The sequence below is a fragment of the Nicotiana tomentosiformis genome, chromosome 7 (assembly GCF_000390325.3).
Source record: "Nicotiana tomentosiformis chromosome 7, ASM39032v3, whole genome shotgun sequence".
Classification (NCBI taxonomy): domain Eukaryota; kingdom Viridiplantae; phylum Streptophyta; class Magnoliopsida; order Solanales; family Solanaceae; genus Nicotiana; species Nicotiana tomentosiformis.
The window spans coordinates 36251273-36269985 of record NC_090818.1 but is presented as its reverse complement, the minus strand read 5'-3'; the positions used below and the strand labels follow the sequence as shown (position 1 = coordinate 36269985).

The window sequence follows — 18713 nt, the reverse complement described above, 5'->3', positions numbered from 1 at the left end:
TCCATTCCAGGAAGAATGGTTAATTTGAACCACAACAATGCATCAGTTCCTTTGGAGTGAATTTGACATTGATTTTTAAATTTTTTGAAGAATAATAGGCCCTAAAATGTTCCTATTTTGGACATCCAACTTTCAAACATTTATGGGTCTATTAGGATAGAGGCACTAAGATTTAAGAAGTTAGTTCAAATTTTCATATATGTAAACCAAATAGGTGCAATGATTTTATCTTGTGAATTAGAAACATGAAAAAACCAGATTCCATTCAAGCAACTCTTAAGAGAGTCAACATGAGCTCAACTGTTCTTTTATTACACCATAAGCAAGGGATAAGAATTACCTTTAACTATTTTTATCTCTATTCCAATATATCTCTGCCTTTCTAAGAATTCCATTTAGAAGACTGAAATTGAACACTAGAAAACAAAAGAATGGCCAATAAAATAATTATAAGAATTCTCCTTTGAAGTTCATTTTAATGAGTGACTCCATAAATGATGGTTGTGAGTTGTGACAAGTGCTTGTGATTTTGAACTGCTCGATATGTATGTTAAAGTCCGACGCGCAAAAACATATACGGGTCGGAAGAGGGACAGAGGAAGTCTGTTATTAGCTAGCAGAAAGGTTATTTCTTTACTTTGTAGAATTTTGAATCCAGACATCTATATATCCAACGCAAAGCAGGTATAAACGTTTGCTCAATATCCTCCATACAAATCTCCCTCAATCAAAAACACCAGCATCATTTATCCTTTTCATAATGGCGCATTTGAGATAGATGCTTCAGCTAATTCCTTTAGAAAAGCAACAACGTCGTCAGGCGTACTGAGCAAATACCGAGCATTTGTACGAGTCCTGCCAACTGCACAAGAGAAGTAATTCTCCTTCTTCAGATCCAGCACGTTCCAGGACACATTTTCAGGTGAGGTCCGACGTCCACCACCATTGGAAGTTTTCTTCTCTGAGCTCGATACAGGCCTATTCCTGCTCTGAGATGATTTTGAGCTAGTTCGGCTAGACGGAACTTTTGGCGCCGATCGCCTTTCCCCTGGTACCTTCAGTGCATCAGAGACCTTACCCCTTGGAATACCAATGCAATCAGAAGGAAGCTCTGGCTCGAAAAAGGTATATACATCCTCATCCTACATTACAAAGACACCAGACAGAAATCAGAATAGTGGCATCTGTATTTCATAAAAACCCCTGGCGTCGTTTGAAGTTTGACTTATAAAACATACAAAGTTCAAAGGATTTGGATGCAACATGATCCTTCTAGTTTTACTCCATGAATTTTAATATATTTATACAGATGGACATAGTGTAGCAATAAAATGGACAGGACAGGGCATACAACAGCATCAAAATTCAAGATGGACACAGGAAAACAAGTATACAGTTCCAAATGATCAACCTATGCTACTTTAGTTTTCTTAAGTTTTTTCTCTTGGGAGCATTTAATTCTTCTTTTTTTTTTTTTTTTTTGAAATAATAGTTAATCAAAATCTGGAACTAGTTTAACAGACAGGGAAACTTTGGGTTACAAAATTTGAAGCTCACAGCAATAGCAGTATTAACTTGAAGAAAGGATATTGTGATAGCTTTAAGGAATCTACCTTCCCTAAGAAATGCCCTATGCATAAGACGTAATCAATTGGTGTTGCAATGGCTTTACTATGTACTATCTCCCCCAGTATACGATCAATTGCTGCTCCCTGCATGTGTATATATGGGTGTATGAGAATTGGGAAAAAGAATTGTCTCATGAACTAATCAAGCGCTTGAAATGAAATTCAGGGAGCAACTTTCTGGTCATATTATCATAAGAAACAATGTGGTCACCTTTGTAACACCAACTGCTCGGACCTCAACGGAGCGGAGTCCTTGTACAACATCAACAGATGCATTTGATATTGGGCCTGTCCAAAGATGCTGCAGCATGTCTCTAGCTTGCAATCTTCCAAATTCAACATCTAAAAGGACATGGAAGACCCCCACAAATGAAAATTATAAGTTAAATAGAGGAAAGAGAGTTGACACGCCGAAGGTAAGATAAACCTGAAAAATCTAAAAACAAAAACTACATGACTGAATTTTCTTGAAAGGAAAATAGATGATGAAACTAAGATTACCTGCATACTTGTAATTCCAAACAAGTGACGTTTCACGTTGTTCAAAGTGAGATCTCGGTGTCCTTTCAGTGAAGTACTCGAAGACGTGCTGGATATAGTCAAAAGAACCAGAAAAGTTAGAGCTGAAAAATCCACTTTCAGAACCTAGCTACACATGCTCATACCTTTACACTATCAACCCAATCCATATTTAGATGCTCTGGCATCGTTGTCATCCATACACCATTTGTAGATCGCAAAAACATTCCATTCTCTGCTGCTAACCACATGTTGTACTCACTGAAGTTCTGCAAAGGTACAAAATTGGCATGGAAAAACGTAGCGATAGTTGAAGGAATTGAAATTTTGCTAGTTGTAATGCAGTACATCATCTAAGACATTTCTGTCACTTCCACTGAGGACAACAACTGTTGTATTTGGGTCGTTGCAGATTGCGGTCAATGGTTCTTTCAATTCGGGATGCAATTTCAGTTCCATCTCTCTAATTTGATCTCCACCTCTTCTTCCAGGGGTATCCACCGATTCTGTCAGCGCAGAATTGAAACCCTGTTTTTGAGGACCACCGTAATCAAGTCAAGAAATTGTCATTAACTTAGCTAGTTGCTGCATATCAGTATAAAAGAACAGAAAATTAAACTTAAAAACATAATATCTCATGAAATTTAGGCATTCGACAGAGAAACCCAAAGAGTCCTCACAAAGGCAAAGTACGGGGAAGTGGAGGCTGCATCTATTCTTCTTCACACGTATAACCCCTTCCCACAAAGTCTACCACTAACTGGAGATGTTTCCCTCCCAGAATCACCGAGGCCCCGGAATCATGGTAGCATCCCAGATCCCTTCATTCTTCTATTGCTAATTCTTCACTTCTACAGCCAAAATCATTAGCAGGCCACCCCCTTCACCCATAATATGCACACCAAATCATCACCAACATAACTTGGACTCGAGTGAACATGTCAAATCCAAAAAAAGTTGGTATGCTATCCAAATTAGCATAGGCTTTTGCCACTAACTTGATTCATTGTCTAAAGCCATCTAGGTAGCCTTTCTGCTATATATGAACTCTTCCAGAATCAAACGATTATTATCAATCACAGGAATCATTAGGGAAAACAGTTAACTGTAGCTTCTGGATAAATAATTTCAGCAGATTACATTTGAAAGAGGGATGAGAGGTACCAATATTAGTAGACGATTATTGGACAACAAATAGCGGTCAATTGCATCACTGATGTTAAGTCGGGGTGGAACTTTTCTTATCCTCTGTTGAGCTTCAATAACAGTATCATTTAGTTCACTGCGAAGAAGAGGAATAGTGGCCGATTAATATGCAAATTTTATCCAAAAGAAGCTCTACTAAAAGATCCATTTATAATCTCAATTAATAAACATGACAATGCTTAAATTGCACCAACAGTATCTATGCCGAGGAAAGATTAAAACGGCTGACATAGGAGAGTTGTTTAATATCGAGAGAAGCCATGCAACAAAACATGGAAATGATCAAGGAAGATATGCAAACTATATAATATGGTACCTCCAATCATTCTCAAGGTAGGCATACCCTAAATAAGAGTGTGTATATTCTGACATAAGATCCTAGTCAGTTAAACAGGCTGCATAGGTACTTTTATGACCCTAAGAATAAAAATATAAATCCAAGGTCTAACCTGACCTGTTCCAATCCATGGATCAAATAACTCCGAACTAAAGACAGATAGGAAGAATCAACTTGAGTAAAGAAAGTGCAAATGAGCACTGAAGCATCAGAGCCACAGCCATGAAGTTAAACTCAAGCAAGAACTGACTTCTCTACTATCTTGCTTCTTCAATTCTTCAAGAAGCCTTGTTGCATGGCATTGTGTTTACAGCAAAAGTAGAACAATTAGGGTGGTATTGTATGGTTTTATACTATTATTACTCTTTTGCCGCTAAACAGGTTCTTTACAGGAGTCTGATCAGTGATTAGGAAAAAATTCAGAGTAGCTTTACACTGTTAACGATAATAGGCTATTGCTGAAATGTATTGTCACCTCACAAAAGTTTCAGCCCATTCTTGAGCAGTATGGGTAGTCACATGCAGAAAGTTATGCCTGTGGCGTTTTTCTCTTTCTTCGGCTGACATATTTAAAGCTTGCCCAATCGACGCAGCGACCTCTGTGATATTCCATGGATTCACCAGAATTGCTCCAGCACCTAAGGACTGTGCAGCACCTGCAAACTACAAATGCACGAGATGAAAGATTAGAAAATTTATCTATTGAAACTATGCACATACAAAGAGAGATGAGACAATTTCAAGGTGTTGGACAGCACAGCAGTAAAATCTCCTTCAAAATTACTGCAAAACTGAAATGGTAGCTCCATTATTTTGATTTCACAAATTATCTTACTCCATGACAACGTATGATATAGAATACTCAATAGTTACACAATTAGGAAGAGAATAAGCAACATGTCAGTTATGGATTATTTAGATATCTAACTGAATAGAAAGGGATTGATTTTTTTATTTGGTTGACATACTATGTTGTGTCACATAAAAGCAATCTAAACGAGAAAACACCAAAAACAGAGGCTGTTCAAAGAAGCTGGAGCGCAGCTGTTCATGGCCTGTGTCACAGAAACTTGTCAAATCAGATGTTCTATCTGCAAAAGGTCTTACAAAAAATAACCTCCTTGACTTTGGAAATGAATAAGACGTAATAGAACAAAAGATACCATGTATGGAGCATCGTGTGTGATTCAAGAAGACTGAGGGGCATCAAAATTTTAAAAGGAATTAGGATAACTGTAATCTTGCTTTTGTTTTCGATAAACTGTTAGACTTGTCAAAATCAAGTAGCAAAGAAACACAAAAATGTCCATCTATGTGGGTTATGCTGCAAAAATCTTTTCATCTTATCTGTTCACAATGCCTGAAAGCATAAAACACTTGTGAAACCAAAAAACTAGTAAATATGGCATTCGAGGAAATAGAATTGCAATTGGATACGTGATTATTACTTCGCTGAGAATAAGGACCCCTTTTTTCGACTCCTGGCAGGCCACAAATTCATAGCTAACAAGGTTCATGCCATCCCTTAAGGAGGTAACCAGCGCTACATCTGATGAACAAGACATTGCCAAAAGAAGTCAAATACAACAGGAACGGGCATGTAGCTACCACATGGATTTAGCTAATGATGAAAAGACAAATGAAGGTACCGATATATATCATATAATAGTACATCAACTATAACAAAAGCAAGAATGGTATTTGGGACGATGACAATGATAATCTTGCAGTAATTATTTATTCTATAAGATTATATATTTGCAAACTTTTTGCCATCACGTCAGTAATATATCGTTTTACCATTTTATAGTCTCGAACCATCGGGAATATGACAAGTAGAATACAAACTGTATTACTAGTAAAGGATTTTTTTTGTTCCCTTCAAGATCACTAAAGCAATAAGGTATATCTGGACTATGTCATGCATATGTTTTCTGAATGTGACCAAGCATACTCATCCCCTGTTCAAATCCTGGAGCACAACTTATGCATTATCTAGTCGATAAGCCATGTTTTAATACATGACTGGTTGCAGTAGCTTACTAAGAACTCGGCACCTCAGTGGTCCATGCTCCAAGTACAATCCATATAGGAAATAAGTTGGAACAAACAGGTAACCACTGGGGACCTGTGCATGAAAGACCATTTCATGGCTGGAGCAATAAAATCATTCTCCCTAGTCCATGCAGGGTAAAACCCATCTATAGATCATGGTCAAACTTCTGTGTTCATTATAAGAAAATCAACCAATAGAGAAGGAAGTGCAAGATACCCAAAACAAAGAAAGCAGCATGAAAACAGACTCTTGGACTTCTAGCTGATGATCACTTTCTGCCTTGGGTGAAAGCAAGATGAGAGTGTGAGGAAAGGAATATGTTGGTTTGGTGCCAGAGGCAGAAAGAACTTCACAGGAGAAAGGCAGTAAGAAAATATATAACTACAATACCTACATGTTCATAGACACAATTCTCCTTCCCATCCCAGACTGAATGCCCACATTTCACTACTACATCAAAACGATTCAACCATTTAGTACGGAAAGGATGAAGTTAAAACAATATGCCAGATCTCAATAATAAAGCCCAGTGAGCAGATCTAAACGTATCTTCAGTCTTTCACAAGTTTTGAACCAATTCCGGATCTGCAAGTTTGATATCATTTTTCTAGAAAATCTAACATGATGCAGACTTCTCTGAGAACATGCAGAGGCCTTTATAAACTATTCCATTGTCAATATCATTTGTAAGGACCATAAGAGTCGTGAAACTACAAGTATTTTAAGCCTGGGGGAGTAATTATCCTAAATTCTGCCGGAAGTGGCTTTAAAAAAGAACGAATTACCAAACCTGAAGGGAAACAACCTTATGAAAACTGTGTGGAGATATACCCTTCCCCATATATGTATTAACAAAGAACTATTTACTAACCAGGAGTACAACCGTACATAAACATCAACTGCTCACCGCTCTTCTCTTCTCTGTTCATAGTTTAGTTCCAATTCCAGAGACAATCTAATAAACTCGTACCAGGTGAGAGCACAAGCAAGTACTAGTGCTTACACTTACTCTTAAAGTACAGAAGAAAATGACCAAACATAGATGAGCAGAAACAACACTAATATTACACATTATTATCTCACAGAATAGCATAGCGTAGTGCAACTAAGAAGTGTGGGGGTTGGGGGTGCAAATGGGGTGTGGAAGCTGCTAATAGAACTAAATGCAAGATGAAAGGGATTACCAGTTACAGCATATAGTGCACATAATGCATGAAAGTCAAGAGATCGATCCTGCATTGAAAAAACAGTATAACCATATTAGCCTTGGTATAAAATTCAGGAACAATGAATTTAGGGAAAAAAAACTAACCAGATGATGAATAGGCACTGCTGTCAAAGTTCCAAATCGGCCATTGATGCGTCCAACAATCTCATGAACCTGACTAGTAAGTTTTTGGTCTGCAAAAATACAAGGTGAAACCAAGTAAAATATCATACTTAAGCATGAAGATAAATTATGACATACATCAGCATTTATAACCAAGTAAATCTCATTGAAATTTGACTGTCCTTAAGGTCCAGCTGGGTTCATGAGTTCCCAGATATTTAAGTTTTTAAGATTCAGAAAAGGGAAGTAAAGCATTGTCCTAGTTGAAAGCTCGCAAGAGAATCTCCTTTATGAGTGATACTTGAGCTAATTCAAGGAGAATAAGCTAGTCACCAAAGTTCATCAGATTAAAAATGCCATTTTCATGGAAGCATTTCTGGATGCAACAGACAAAGTATCTCACGGAATCCACTGGAAAATAGGTGAATAAAAAATGTAATAAGCTTTGGTTTGAATCCCATCTTTGTTCCTCTCATGGATGTTCTGTCCAAGTTGAGGACTGTGCTGGATGATTAATGCTCAGAGTTAGCTATCAAGAATTCTAAATTTGTATTGAACTGCTTCAACTTCTTTGAGAAGACTTTACATGTGCAATGTTTTTCCAATGTCCTAGCATTACACACTGCAATCTTATTCTAAAATGAAACCAAAAAGAATCAGATAACCACCTCAACTAGTTTTCTTGCCAAGTTCTTTAATGTAACGACAGATCATTGTTGGGTCCAAACTATACTGTTATGCAACTTTCTAATTTAAATTTTGTACCTGATGTCTCTGCTGCAACACAAAACTTCATTACAGCTATAGCGTGGAAGGTAAAATGAGGCGTGATTCCCTCAACATACAGTTTAACATCAATGAATGCCTTCGAATATCTAAACCAATATGGAAAGTACGCACTAGGTTTAAGACAGAAAGAAATGGAAAGTGAATAAGGAGAGAGAGAGAGAGACAGAGAGAGATTTCTCTAATATGATCACTTCTATCTCCTACCGGTGCAGCTATCTGAGTCTTTGCTAACAAGCTAGGAGTAATCAAAGATGACACATGGTTCTAAGCACAGATGAATTAGCCAACAGGAAGGAAGGATTATATTCTGCAACGAAATAGATTTATGATGGAATGCCTGTGGCACATGTCTTTTTCCTGGGCACTCAAGTTTGGATCATTCTTTTTTGGATACATTTAACAATTAACTTAACAACTCCAAAAGCTAGCTAGCCCTCAAGTCCGGATCATTAAGATCATTAACAGGGATCTTTAAATTTTTAGAGCGTCTATATTTGGTAAAGAATCTATGATGCTTTCCCTAGACAAATTTTTTTAGGCTTTGACCAATAGACTTATGAATCAAAAAACTCCCCTTCCTAGGAACTCTCTGTTCAGATGTAAAAACAGATGATGATGAACTGGACCAGTATAGTGGAAAGTAAACTTTCCCTACAGGCAGTAATGGCAAATAGGAGAAAAGGAAAAAATAAAATGATTTAGGAATAAAGAAGAACTCAGAGTGAATGTGCCCAAGAAAATACATTCAGGAACATCTGTTCTTGTTGGCACAGCAATTTGCAGCAAAACCACTTTATCACGCCAGTACGGGTTTTCTTCAAGGAACTTCTCAAATGCTAGGATCTTCTGGGGAATTCCTTTAATCATATCAAGGCGATCAACTCCTAACATCACCTGTAATCAGATTTATTTAGGGAAAACGAAGCAAGGTAAAAGTTTATAGGACCAATGCATAAACAAATGCAGTAGATAAGGTTATCCTCCTACCTGACAACAGGCAGAAACAGAAGAAAGTGATATGAGTTTGGTATACATAAAACAAGATAAAAAAATGATTAGCAAGAACACTAGACTGACATAGCTTTGCAACAAAGGACGAGGAAATTCCAGTTAGCCTTCAGAAAATTGAAACATACATGACTTAGAAGCAAATACATTTCACCTTTTAATGAAAAAAGGAATATGGATTTTGTATAAAACAGAAAAATGGGGAAAGATTTCCAGCCCTAATAAAGCCACATGGAAATTCTAAGAGAGTGTAAAAGCCACATCTGTTTTAAGGCAGCAAAACAACGGAACATGGTTACTCCTGGCAAATGCAAAGAAATCTTTCTTTCTCTCTTTTTTTTTCTCTCTTTTTTTTTTTTTAAAAATTTCTGTCCAATTTCAATATTCATATCTATATACTGTTTCATAATAGGAGAAATTTAGTAAGAAATATCCGACTATCTAAATGGTAAGCATGTCAACTAAAGTAACATAACGGAAGTATTTACTTATTACGCTTTCAAGACACACCTTCTGGTGCATAGCAAACAGGCAACTTTTTGCTTGATGTAAGCACATGAAAGTATTGTGATGACAGGTAGCCGTAGGACTTGAATCTATGGCGGATGCCTGCCCCTGTTTCATACTACTTTATCTAGCCCCCATTTTATCGAAAATACACTATTAGCAAATGGAGACATTACTTCTGTAATCTTTGTAGCGGAGGTACAATTTTCAGGAGACGATGGTAAAATTACCCAAGATGGATCCAGGTCATGACCAAGTCCCCAACTGGCCTAAGGAACTGGGAAGCGGAAATATGATGTTGATGGAATTCAAGGCCAAGATTTCACAGTTAAAAATAGACAGTGAAATTGGTGAAAATTTTTCGAAAAGCAAATTGTTCCAGATGTGATGCATATTGCAAATATAAACGTTTGGAATCAGAAAAAACAAAAAGATATTTCTTACTTCATGAAAGTGATATCATGCAAAAAAGAAAAACCAGGCCAGATAGAGAGGATACAGAGCGGGAGAGAAATACCTTTCTCCCAGCAAATCTATCTTTTAGTTCTTTAATGTGTTCCTGAACTTGAGGAACTTCAAGTGCTCGAATGAATCGCTCTGAATCTATACCAATGGGGAACTGTATGTACAGAAACAATTTAAAAATTGCTCAGAAAGAAATCAAGTTGATATTACGCAAGGCTAAGTACACAAAATCTTCTAGATGAGGATTAGAGAATTTCTTAATGCAGAAATGTTGTGTGAAAGTGTAGAAAGTTAACTTTAACATACCGCAGCAACACGGGTCAGTCTACCTTGATCTTCTACTCCTTCGGGAGTTCCTTCAAGTCCAAGGATACGAGTACAGGCACTAACGAAATGCCTTGCATAGTCATAGGTATGAAAACTGCAGAGGAAATTTAACATACTGATCCATTAGAAAGTCAAATAAAAATCCCTAAAACATGACTAATCATTCCTAGCTTGAGTAACAATTAGATGGTTTTAAATCATCAAACTATGCAAATATAGGTCAAAGCCCTAAGGACTCTCATTACATAGAGGCTAACGGATGAAAAGTCACTGGAGAAAAAGTGGACATCATTTCCTTAACGGACCAGGAAGTCAAAGATGTGCAATGAAGTGGAAGTTAGCTACTCTTTCATGATAAAACCAAAACATAGTACCAAGGAAACCCACAGCTGAGCAATATAGTACACTGGTATCTGATGGAAAATCAGGAGGAAGAGCAACTCATGTTAGTCTTCTAGAATTATTGGATAGTCATTATACAGACAGCTAAAAGTTACCAGTGAAACCAGCATATTCTCCTTTTCAGCTTAATTTGAAAGATTATGCTACGATTGTGAACCAATTTCGCCAGTACACTTTCTTTTACGAATCAACTTGGCCAAAACGCTAGCCAGTTTTGTCATTAACTAGTGGAATCCTATTTTTTTTCACAAAAGAAATATCTGTATATCAGCTTAAACTCTGGAATGAAACTTCAAAGCCTACTTTGAAATAAAAGAACCTAAACTGGCAGACAGTTTGTTTTGAAAATATAACCACACATGTATTATTTACAGAGGAAAATCCATGGATGAGCATTATGTTTAATGATTAGCATTCAATAGAACATCAGGAGGCCCAAATAAGAAGCCACTTGGATTACCATTCTAAATTTAGCCCAAATACTATCAAGTTTTTAGTAATTAAGTAATAGGATCTGGTTTTTAAAAAGGGAAAAAGTCACACCGGCTTAAACTTTTATCTGAAGCTTTACAATCCAATGAACTGAAAGAATACCCCATATTATACATGGAAACCTCTCACCAAAAAACGGAAAGGACTCTAATAGAAGACATTCGATGCATGAAAGTTCTTGGTACTGCATTCTAAACCAGAAGTGGCAATTCGTATTTAAAACCATAACAGTACAAGTTCATGCAGATAGAAATGGTCACAGGAAATTGAAGCATCAGAATCTCAACACAACTAAATCCAAATATCCTATCAAATAATAATTCAATAAAAGGATCTTCAACTTCAGCATGAATTTCCAAGCATCTAACATAATTGAACTAGCAGCAAACTAATAGCAGATTCATGGAACACCCATTATTCTCAACATTAATGATGGGGAAACTGCTGCAGATTTGAAATAGCAGAACCAGCACACTTTGCTATTAAGGTCTGATGTAAATCTCTTTAATATAGACTTTTCTTAGTTATACTTTCTTGGCAGAGTGTCTTTCACAATCATGCTAGGTGTTACCAAAGCATATCTTTCATGCCAGGCCTAACCAGGTAAAGTTAGTGAGAGGAAGAGATTTCACATAAATCTAACCACTAGTACGTTATTTCTTTTTTACCGGTAATAAGTTATTTCTACTAAACAAAACCCGTAGATCGACGCCTACAACCTTAGAATTCAAGATCCTTGCTATCCACTACTTCAACTTTCACTCTCAGCACATAGAGACAGGAATATCACTCTGAGGCCCAAACAACTATTTCCAAAATTATGAAGGTTAAACTAAAACAACAAGTTAGATGATATGCAGGAGAATGAGTTGCTCAAAGGAGAATTTACCCAACCAAATCAGCCGCGAGAACTGCTCGGAGCAGCTCCGATCTAGATGGCAAAGTCCTGTGGATTTCTGAGGATGGAAAGGGTGTGTGTAGAAACCACCCAACTTTCATTTGGCTGTTGTACTCCTTGAGACATTTAGGAAGGAACATGAGATGGTAGTCATGACACCAGACTACATCGCCTTCTTCATAATGTTCAGTCACAACATCGGCAAACATTTGATTCGCTTTCTTATAAGCAGCAAACTGAGACTGGAAACTTCTGGTAGTCGCGAGGCGGTCTTCTTGCGGAAGTCCAAGATAATGGAAAAGAGGCCACAATATGTTGTTGCAATAACCGTTGTAATACTGATGAACAATTTCTTCATCCAGGAACACAGGGATACACCTCTACAAGAACAGTATCAAAAGGGTAAACAAATGCAGGATATAGGTAAAGCATTCTTCCTGGAGAAAAAAAAGAAGTAAAGCAATCTCCAAAGTCTTAAATTCAAAAAGGCAATGAAGTGTGGTAAACTGAAATATGGTGGCAAAAACATGAGGAGGACGATGTATTAAAACCTTTTCTGCTAGTGCTTTAGTAAGCGCCCTCTGCCCCGCCTCATCTGGCACGTTCACACCCGCCCAACCAATCCATCTAGCCTCAAACTCCTTCACACCTTCAACAAATTATTTCCAGGACAATTAGACCGTCTCTTAGATAATATGAACATCAAACTCCCAAAAAGAGATAATTAGAGTCTAGGTAAAAAATAAGAATCAAAATGTAAAATCAGAAATGACTGAAAGGAAGCTAGCTTACCAAGAAGAGCGCTAACTAGACCTCCACCACTTATCTCCAGAGACCAGGATTCCTCACCCCTTCTTACTGCAGAGACGGGTAACCTATTAGCCACAACCAGGAGTCGTTGTCTGGTGGGCCGTCCATCGGGCCGCTCCCATCCCTCATTATATGCTCGTGCAACTCCTTCTAGGTACTGTTCGACATATGAAACTCCTGCATTATCAGCTTCTCCTTGGCGAAAATCATGGTCAGAGAGCTCATTGCCCCTGTTGCTATCAGTAGAATCGCTTGTTTGATGAGAAGTTCTGCTAGTTTTCCTTAGCTCTCTTTCTCTCAATAGCCTCTCCAATCGAGTGGTGGCAACCGTTTGGTTTCCGTTATACTTGTTCCCTGGCATCTGTCTAGAATAAGACCTCCTAGGATGAATTTAATAGAGTTCTGTTGTCCCTGAAAACAAACGTCTTTCATCTTGATTATAACGAATTAAGAGGTAGTGATAGAAGAAACTCCCTCCTGAATGATATAAGAATTTTTAAAATTCCACAATCGCCTCAAGTACGAACAGTGAAAATGCAATTGCACAGCCCAGGGTAACATATATGAACAGGACATCAGCATTCTTGTTGAATAACCCAATAAAACTATGCTTCAATTCCAAGCTAGTGGGTCGCTATCCATGTTGCAACATTTAGACACGTACCAATCCAATCTTTAAAAAATTTGAATAACCAATAATAGAGAAAAACGGACTTATACTAAGGAAGAGATAACAGGGAGAATGGGATCCACAGAATTCTACAGGGGAAATGGGGTCTACCACTAAGAGTCTTGGCTGTTTTCCTCCAAGATTTTTAATTAATTACGTTGTACAATTCATTTGGTATCGCAAGTTCAGTTCAAGAAAACGAGAAAAATCAACCAAAGTGAGCAAGGACAAGTGTATATGTATAAAGGCGCACAAAAAGTAAAAGAAAGAACGATTATTAGATTCAACTCGGACACTAGCACAAACACATTGCATGCAGAAAATCAACGCCTGCTATAGAATTGAGAATTCTAACCTTTTGGGCAGCTAATAAAGCCACAAATATTTGTGTGACAGGTAAACAGTCCTAACCCAACTTCAAAAACCACCAGAAATCAACTCGGTCAAACCTGGGGGTTCGGGCCTAATTTGATCCAAACGTCAATAACCAGAAAAGCTATAGAATCATGACTCAGAAAGAGCAGGAGTTAGAACCAAGAATTAACATTTGGTGGATGAATTAAATTGGTAACCTTTGATTAAGGTGAAAGAGGGAGAAATAGAGAATATATAAAGATTTCGGGTGGCAGAGAAGAGAGAATTATCATAGCGAGAGAGGAAGTGGAAGTGGAAGAGCAGACGAATCCTCGTGTAAGCTTTAAAAGGTACATAAAGCCTTACAGCCATGCAGCTGACACAGATTTTATTTTTTGAGATTCGTATTTAAAAAAGCTGGAAAAGGCAGCGCTTACGCAAGAATGCACATTCATGGTAATACCCAGGAACTAATTTTGTTTTAATTAAAAAATTCTCTTAGGAAGCGAACCTAATAAAAAATTAATCAGAAGAAATTATAGAGAACCCGAACCCTCTTTTGAAGGGTCTATACGGGCCACTTGAGTCTTTGAAAGGGTCTATTTTATATTCTTTTTTTTTAATATCTGAAAAGGAATCTCAAATATGATTATAGGCGTTTAGGACCCCAGGTTAACGTAACGTTGTCCAGCGGAGTCTGAGGCTTTAATTTTCAATTCAATCAAAGTTATTAAAAATTTTATGCATAAGTTTACTTCTATGCCCTGACAATGTTATCTATGACTAATTTCACACTATCAGACTTAATTTTAAATGACACAACAACGGCGAAGAGGTAAAAACTAGGGGTATTATAATTTTTTAGCTCGCACCAAAAACTATTTACATTTGCCGGCCGAAATCTGAATTTTTAAGATTTTTTGTTTGAATTTTCGGATTACGGATTGGATTTTGGATTTAATTTTTAAAATTTTTGAATTTCGGATTGGATATTGGATTTGGTACTCCAAAAATTCGCAATTTTTACATTTTATATTTAGTCCATTATCCATATGCTAATAGTAATAAGTTCAATACCCTACTCATTAGATATTATCTCATATATTCAATATTAATTATTAAGTTATTGTCAGAATACTTTCTATTTGGATATGGTTTTACTATTGCTACTTCTTATCGGTCGTATTAATGTCTCTATTGCATTTCCTTGATAATAATTTCATTACTTGAATACTTTATTTGGATAATTGCGGTACGGTGAGCATGAAGAACTTTTCAGGTAATTTAGTATGAGTACTTTATTTGTGTATTCATTTTTTTTAAAAGAAGACACATCTCAATTTATAAGCTCAAAATCGAAAATCCAAAATATCCAAACCGATTAATCCGAAACCGGACTTAAAAATTTCGATCCAATCCGAGCTTATTTGGATTGGATTTGGATTGTTATTTTTTCAATCCGAAAATCGAAAATCCAAACCGAAATTTTTATATCCAATCTGAATTGCCTGAATGCCCACCCCTAATAAATTTCTATAAAATTTAAATTTGAAAATAAAATAAATGACCTATTATAAAGTTTAACAATCTATAATAATCTAATTTGGAAATATAGAAATAAAATAAATGTCTGTTATAACAAATTAAATGTCTCATAATGTAAAAGTCAATTATGTCATAAGTGGATATAAGTTAAAACCTTAACAAAATGAGCATTAACAAATATTCTTTAAAAAAAATTTATTTTATTGATCAATCATATAAAAGTTTACCGTAAATAAATTACGTTAATAAAAGCCTTGGGCCTTCTTAGGAAATACGAAATGTGTGTGGACGATGTGCTGGAATAAAATAAAAGACTTGCTATAACAAATTAAAATATCTATAATATAAAAAAATCAATTAACATCATAAGTGGAATTCTATATCATCGATCAATTCTATATCTTAACAAAAGCCCTTAACAAAATGAGTAATAAGAAATATTCTTAAAAAAAAATCTATAGCATCCATCAATCATAGAAAACTTTACCGTTAATAAAAGCCCTAGGCCTTCTTAGAAAATACGAAGTGTGTGTGGATGATGTGCTCTGTATATATAGCAGCAGTCACCACAACCAATGAGGATTTAATATTTTGCTTCACGAGGTTGGCGTTCACATCAATCCTAACCAACCGAATCTTTTTCCACAAAACTAACAATAAGAGCAAAAACAAAATCCACAAAGCTTTTCTGATTTCTCTCTATGCAACAGTCCTAGTGGAAAATAAAGTGGAGGGTGGATTGAACACAACTTTACAACAATCAAGCACATACACACACAGATGTGACATTTCACAGACTATATGGAGTACTAGAATTATTTTAGCATTTTTTGGTGACAAAGACTTGAAAATTTTACCGTGAAATAATGAATTTAAATGTTATTTGTTAAATTCCAAAATCCACATAAGCAAGTAAGACTGAAAATAGTTTTTAAATGTAGTGTACCGATTCTATTCTTCTGAAATTTAACAAGTTCAAATTCAGTGGGCAAGCACAACAGTACATGAGCTCCTGCATTCAAGATGGAGTGGCGGACTCCCAATGCACTTTTTACGTCACCTTTTGTGCACTTCAAATTGTGTCCTCAAAATTTAGTGGAGTATCTAATACTCCTAAATCAGACGAAGCAGATCTTTTCTATTTCATGTGGAAGGATATCTATACTTCCATATATTGCGTTTAATACACCAGCACTTTTTTTACACTATTAGATTAAACAAAAGATATTTATAAAAATATACATATATTAAACAAAAAATATTTACAGGTAATTCTTCATAAAAATAAGATTTATCATTTTAAAAACAAAGTTTAAAAATTCTTTTTACAGTCACTGAATATTGGTTAAACTCTTTATAATATAGTATAAATTTAAAATGAATCATCACTTTATCTGAAAATCATGCAAACAGAAAATTCCCGAAACATGATTTCAAAATAACGGCATTAAAAAAGCAGAGCGAACAGCTAAGGATTCACATCCTCTTTCGCTATGCCTAGAAAGTACTTGTTCAACCAGAATTTCAGCGATTTTGTGATCGCGAATTCAAATCCAGATCATTCAATCGGCCAAATACATGGAACCGCACATACATATACATACAGCACAGATTTCACTTTTCAGAAAGAGATAGCAGAGAGAGAAAAAATACCTGAAAATTGAGCAGCGATGAACGATGAATGTTTAGATTCTCAAATTGGAAATGTGGCTGAAATTGAAAGAGAGAAAAGATGTTTTGCAGAGCATATATATAGAGTGGCCACTGGCCAGTGCTATAGAGGGAGAGAGGAAGGCAGCTTTCAGGCTAAGAAAGAGAAGGCTCGAGAATAAAAGAGAGGCAAAAAGCAAATGAAAGGAAAAGGCAGCTTTATGTTTTTTTTTTAAATTGCAATTCACAGCTTCAGTGAAATGTGTACGTGCGCGCGCATATGAAGAGTTATATCTATACTCAGAATCGCGAAAAGGGGATTTTGCTGGGTGAGATGGGGATATCTCCGCCTTTTATAAATATTGCACTGTGAAGGCGAGACATTGGCCGACTTGGCTTTTTCATTTGCTTTTTTGGGCCTTTTGGCTGGGTTTGGCAGTTTGGCTTCACCGTGCCCGGTGGGGTGGCCTTGTTCGTCAATCAATTGGCTTGGGCGACTGAATTTATTCTCTTTTTTTATTATTATATATTTATAAGTAATGTTAACAAAATATGCGTACCATTAATCTTATCGAGTTCGAGCTCTTGAAATGGAGAACTTCTTGTTTGAGAGTGTTTTACCTTCTATAGTAGATCTATTGGTGTGAATATGAATTATTCTGACTGATAATAATTTGAATTATAACTAGTCGTTATTGGCACACTTTCAGTAAAATTGTTATTTGACGATAATTTTTGGGTTTTGTTGGATACTATTATATACAGTGAATGGAAGAGGTAATATTCAGATAATCTCTAATATCAAAGAAATTATAATCTGTTTCAAATCATTCAATTGTTGAATGAAACGGAACAAAGTGAAAAATTTTATATAGCTTACTCCAATTAAATTGTAATTGAGGTATAATTGTTCTTACGAATATGATGTGATCACGTAATTAAATTGTAATTGAGGTATAATTGTTCTTACGAATATGATGTGATCACGTTATTGGATGATGTTGGATGATATGTTCATCTATTGGGCGGATTATAATATGCATTTGGATTATAAGGATTTAAACAATTGAAATTTGAAACATGACCTCCTAGTCACCTAGTTGTCTCTTGAGAAGGAATTTATTGAGATGAGATATAATTAGTGTCACACCTCCTTTTTACCCCCACAAAGATAATGTGTATTATGGACGGTGGATTAAAGAGTTTTTCTAATTAAAGTGACAAACTTGATTAGGGATTATTTTATTTACAGAGTCGCCACTCGAAATTGATTTTTTTGGGTGTTCCAAGTCACCTTTTTTTTGAATCCCTAATCAAAGGAATGTTTGACTCTATTATTATTGGTCTGCAAAAATAAAGTCCGAGTAAGGAATTCTGTTGACCGGGGAGAAGGTGTAAGGCATTCCCGAGTCTCGTGGTTCTAGCACGGTTGCTTTATTGACTTAAACTTGGCTTAAATTAATTATGGATAAACTGTGATTTATTGGTTTCCATATTTTATTTATCCGCTTTTAATTATAAAAATATAGAATTATCTTTGAAACGAATCACTTGTGTGAATCCGTTTTGTTTATTGTGCCAAAATCATGTCACGCGTACGCATACACAATTAATAGCATTTTATTACACTAAGATTATTTTTCCCAAAGTTGCGCGAACGCATACTTCAATTTTAATTTTAGAAATCATAATTGTGTCATGTAAATATGTACATAATCAC

At 36.0% G+C, this 18713-nt stretch overlaps 1 protein-coding gene across 3 annotated transcripts; it reads right to left on the bottom strand.

The window, feature by feature from the left end:
- Window positions 1–614: 614 nt before the first annotated feature.
- Window positions 615–17299, bottom strand: LOC104087472 (alpha,alpha-trehalose-phosphate synthase [UDP-forming] 1). 3 transcript variants are annotated; one of them, XM_009591955.4, is made up of 18 exons: window positions 16997–17299; window positions 12757–13185; window positions 12516–12613; window positions 11956–12344; window positions 10152–10266; window positions 9898–9999; window positions 8609–8759; window positions 7059–7147; window positions 6931–6979; window positions 5139–5239; window positions 4166–4353; window positions 3312–3429; window positions 2496–2675; window positions 2294–2416; window positions 2130–2217; window positions 1840–1970; window positions 1614–1712; window positions 615–1142 (listed from the first exon to the last, which is right to left on the bottom strand). In XM_009591955.4, the coding sequence occupies exons 2-18, from the start codon at window positions 13133–13135 to the stop codon at window positions 756–758; spliced, it is 2787 nt and encodes a 928-aa protein (XP_009590250.1). In that variant the 5' UTR covers window positions 13136–13185; window positions 16997–17299; the 3' UTR covers window positions 615–755. The 3 variants fall into 3 exon arrangements, with proteins under 3 accessions (XP_009590250.1, XP_009590246.1, XP_009590257.1); XM_009591951.4 differs by lacking the exon at window positions 16997–17299 and adding an exon at window positions 13800–14332; XM_009591962.4 differs by lacking the exon at window positions 16997–17299 and adding an exon at window positions 13894–14332.
- Between the last annotated feature and the right edge of the window lie 1414 nt (window positions 17300–18713).

What these genes read in the sequence shown, in the direction of transcription:
- LOC104087472 (XM_009591955.4), bottom strand. Translation starts at nt 13,135, where the DNA reads ATGCCAGGGAACAAGTATAACGGAAACCAAACGGTTGCCACCACTCGA. An exon ending in CTAAAGCACTAGCAGAAAAG is followed by an intron (nt 12,345 to 12,515) that starts GTTTTAATACAT and finishes CTGTTCTTGTAG; the next exon opens with AGGTGTATCCCTGTGTTCCT. An exon ending in AAGAACAGATGTTCCTGAAT is followed by an intron (nt 7,148 to 8,608) that starts GTATTTTCTTGG and finishes GTATTTTTGCAG; the next exon opens with ACCAAAAACTTACTAGTCAG.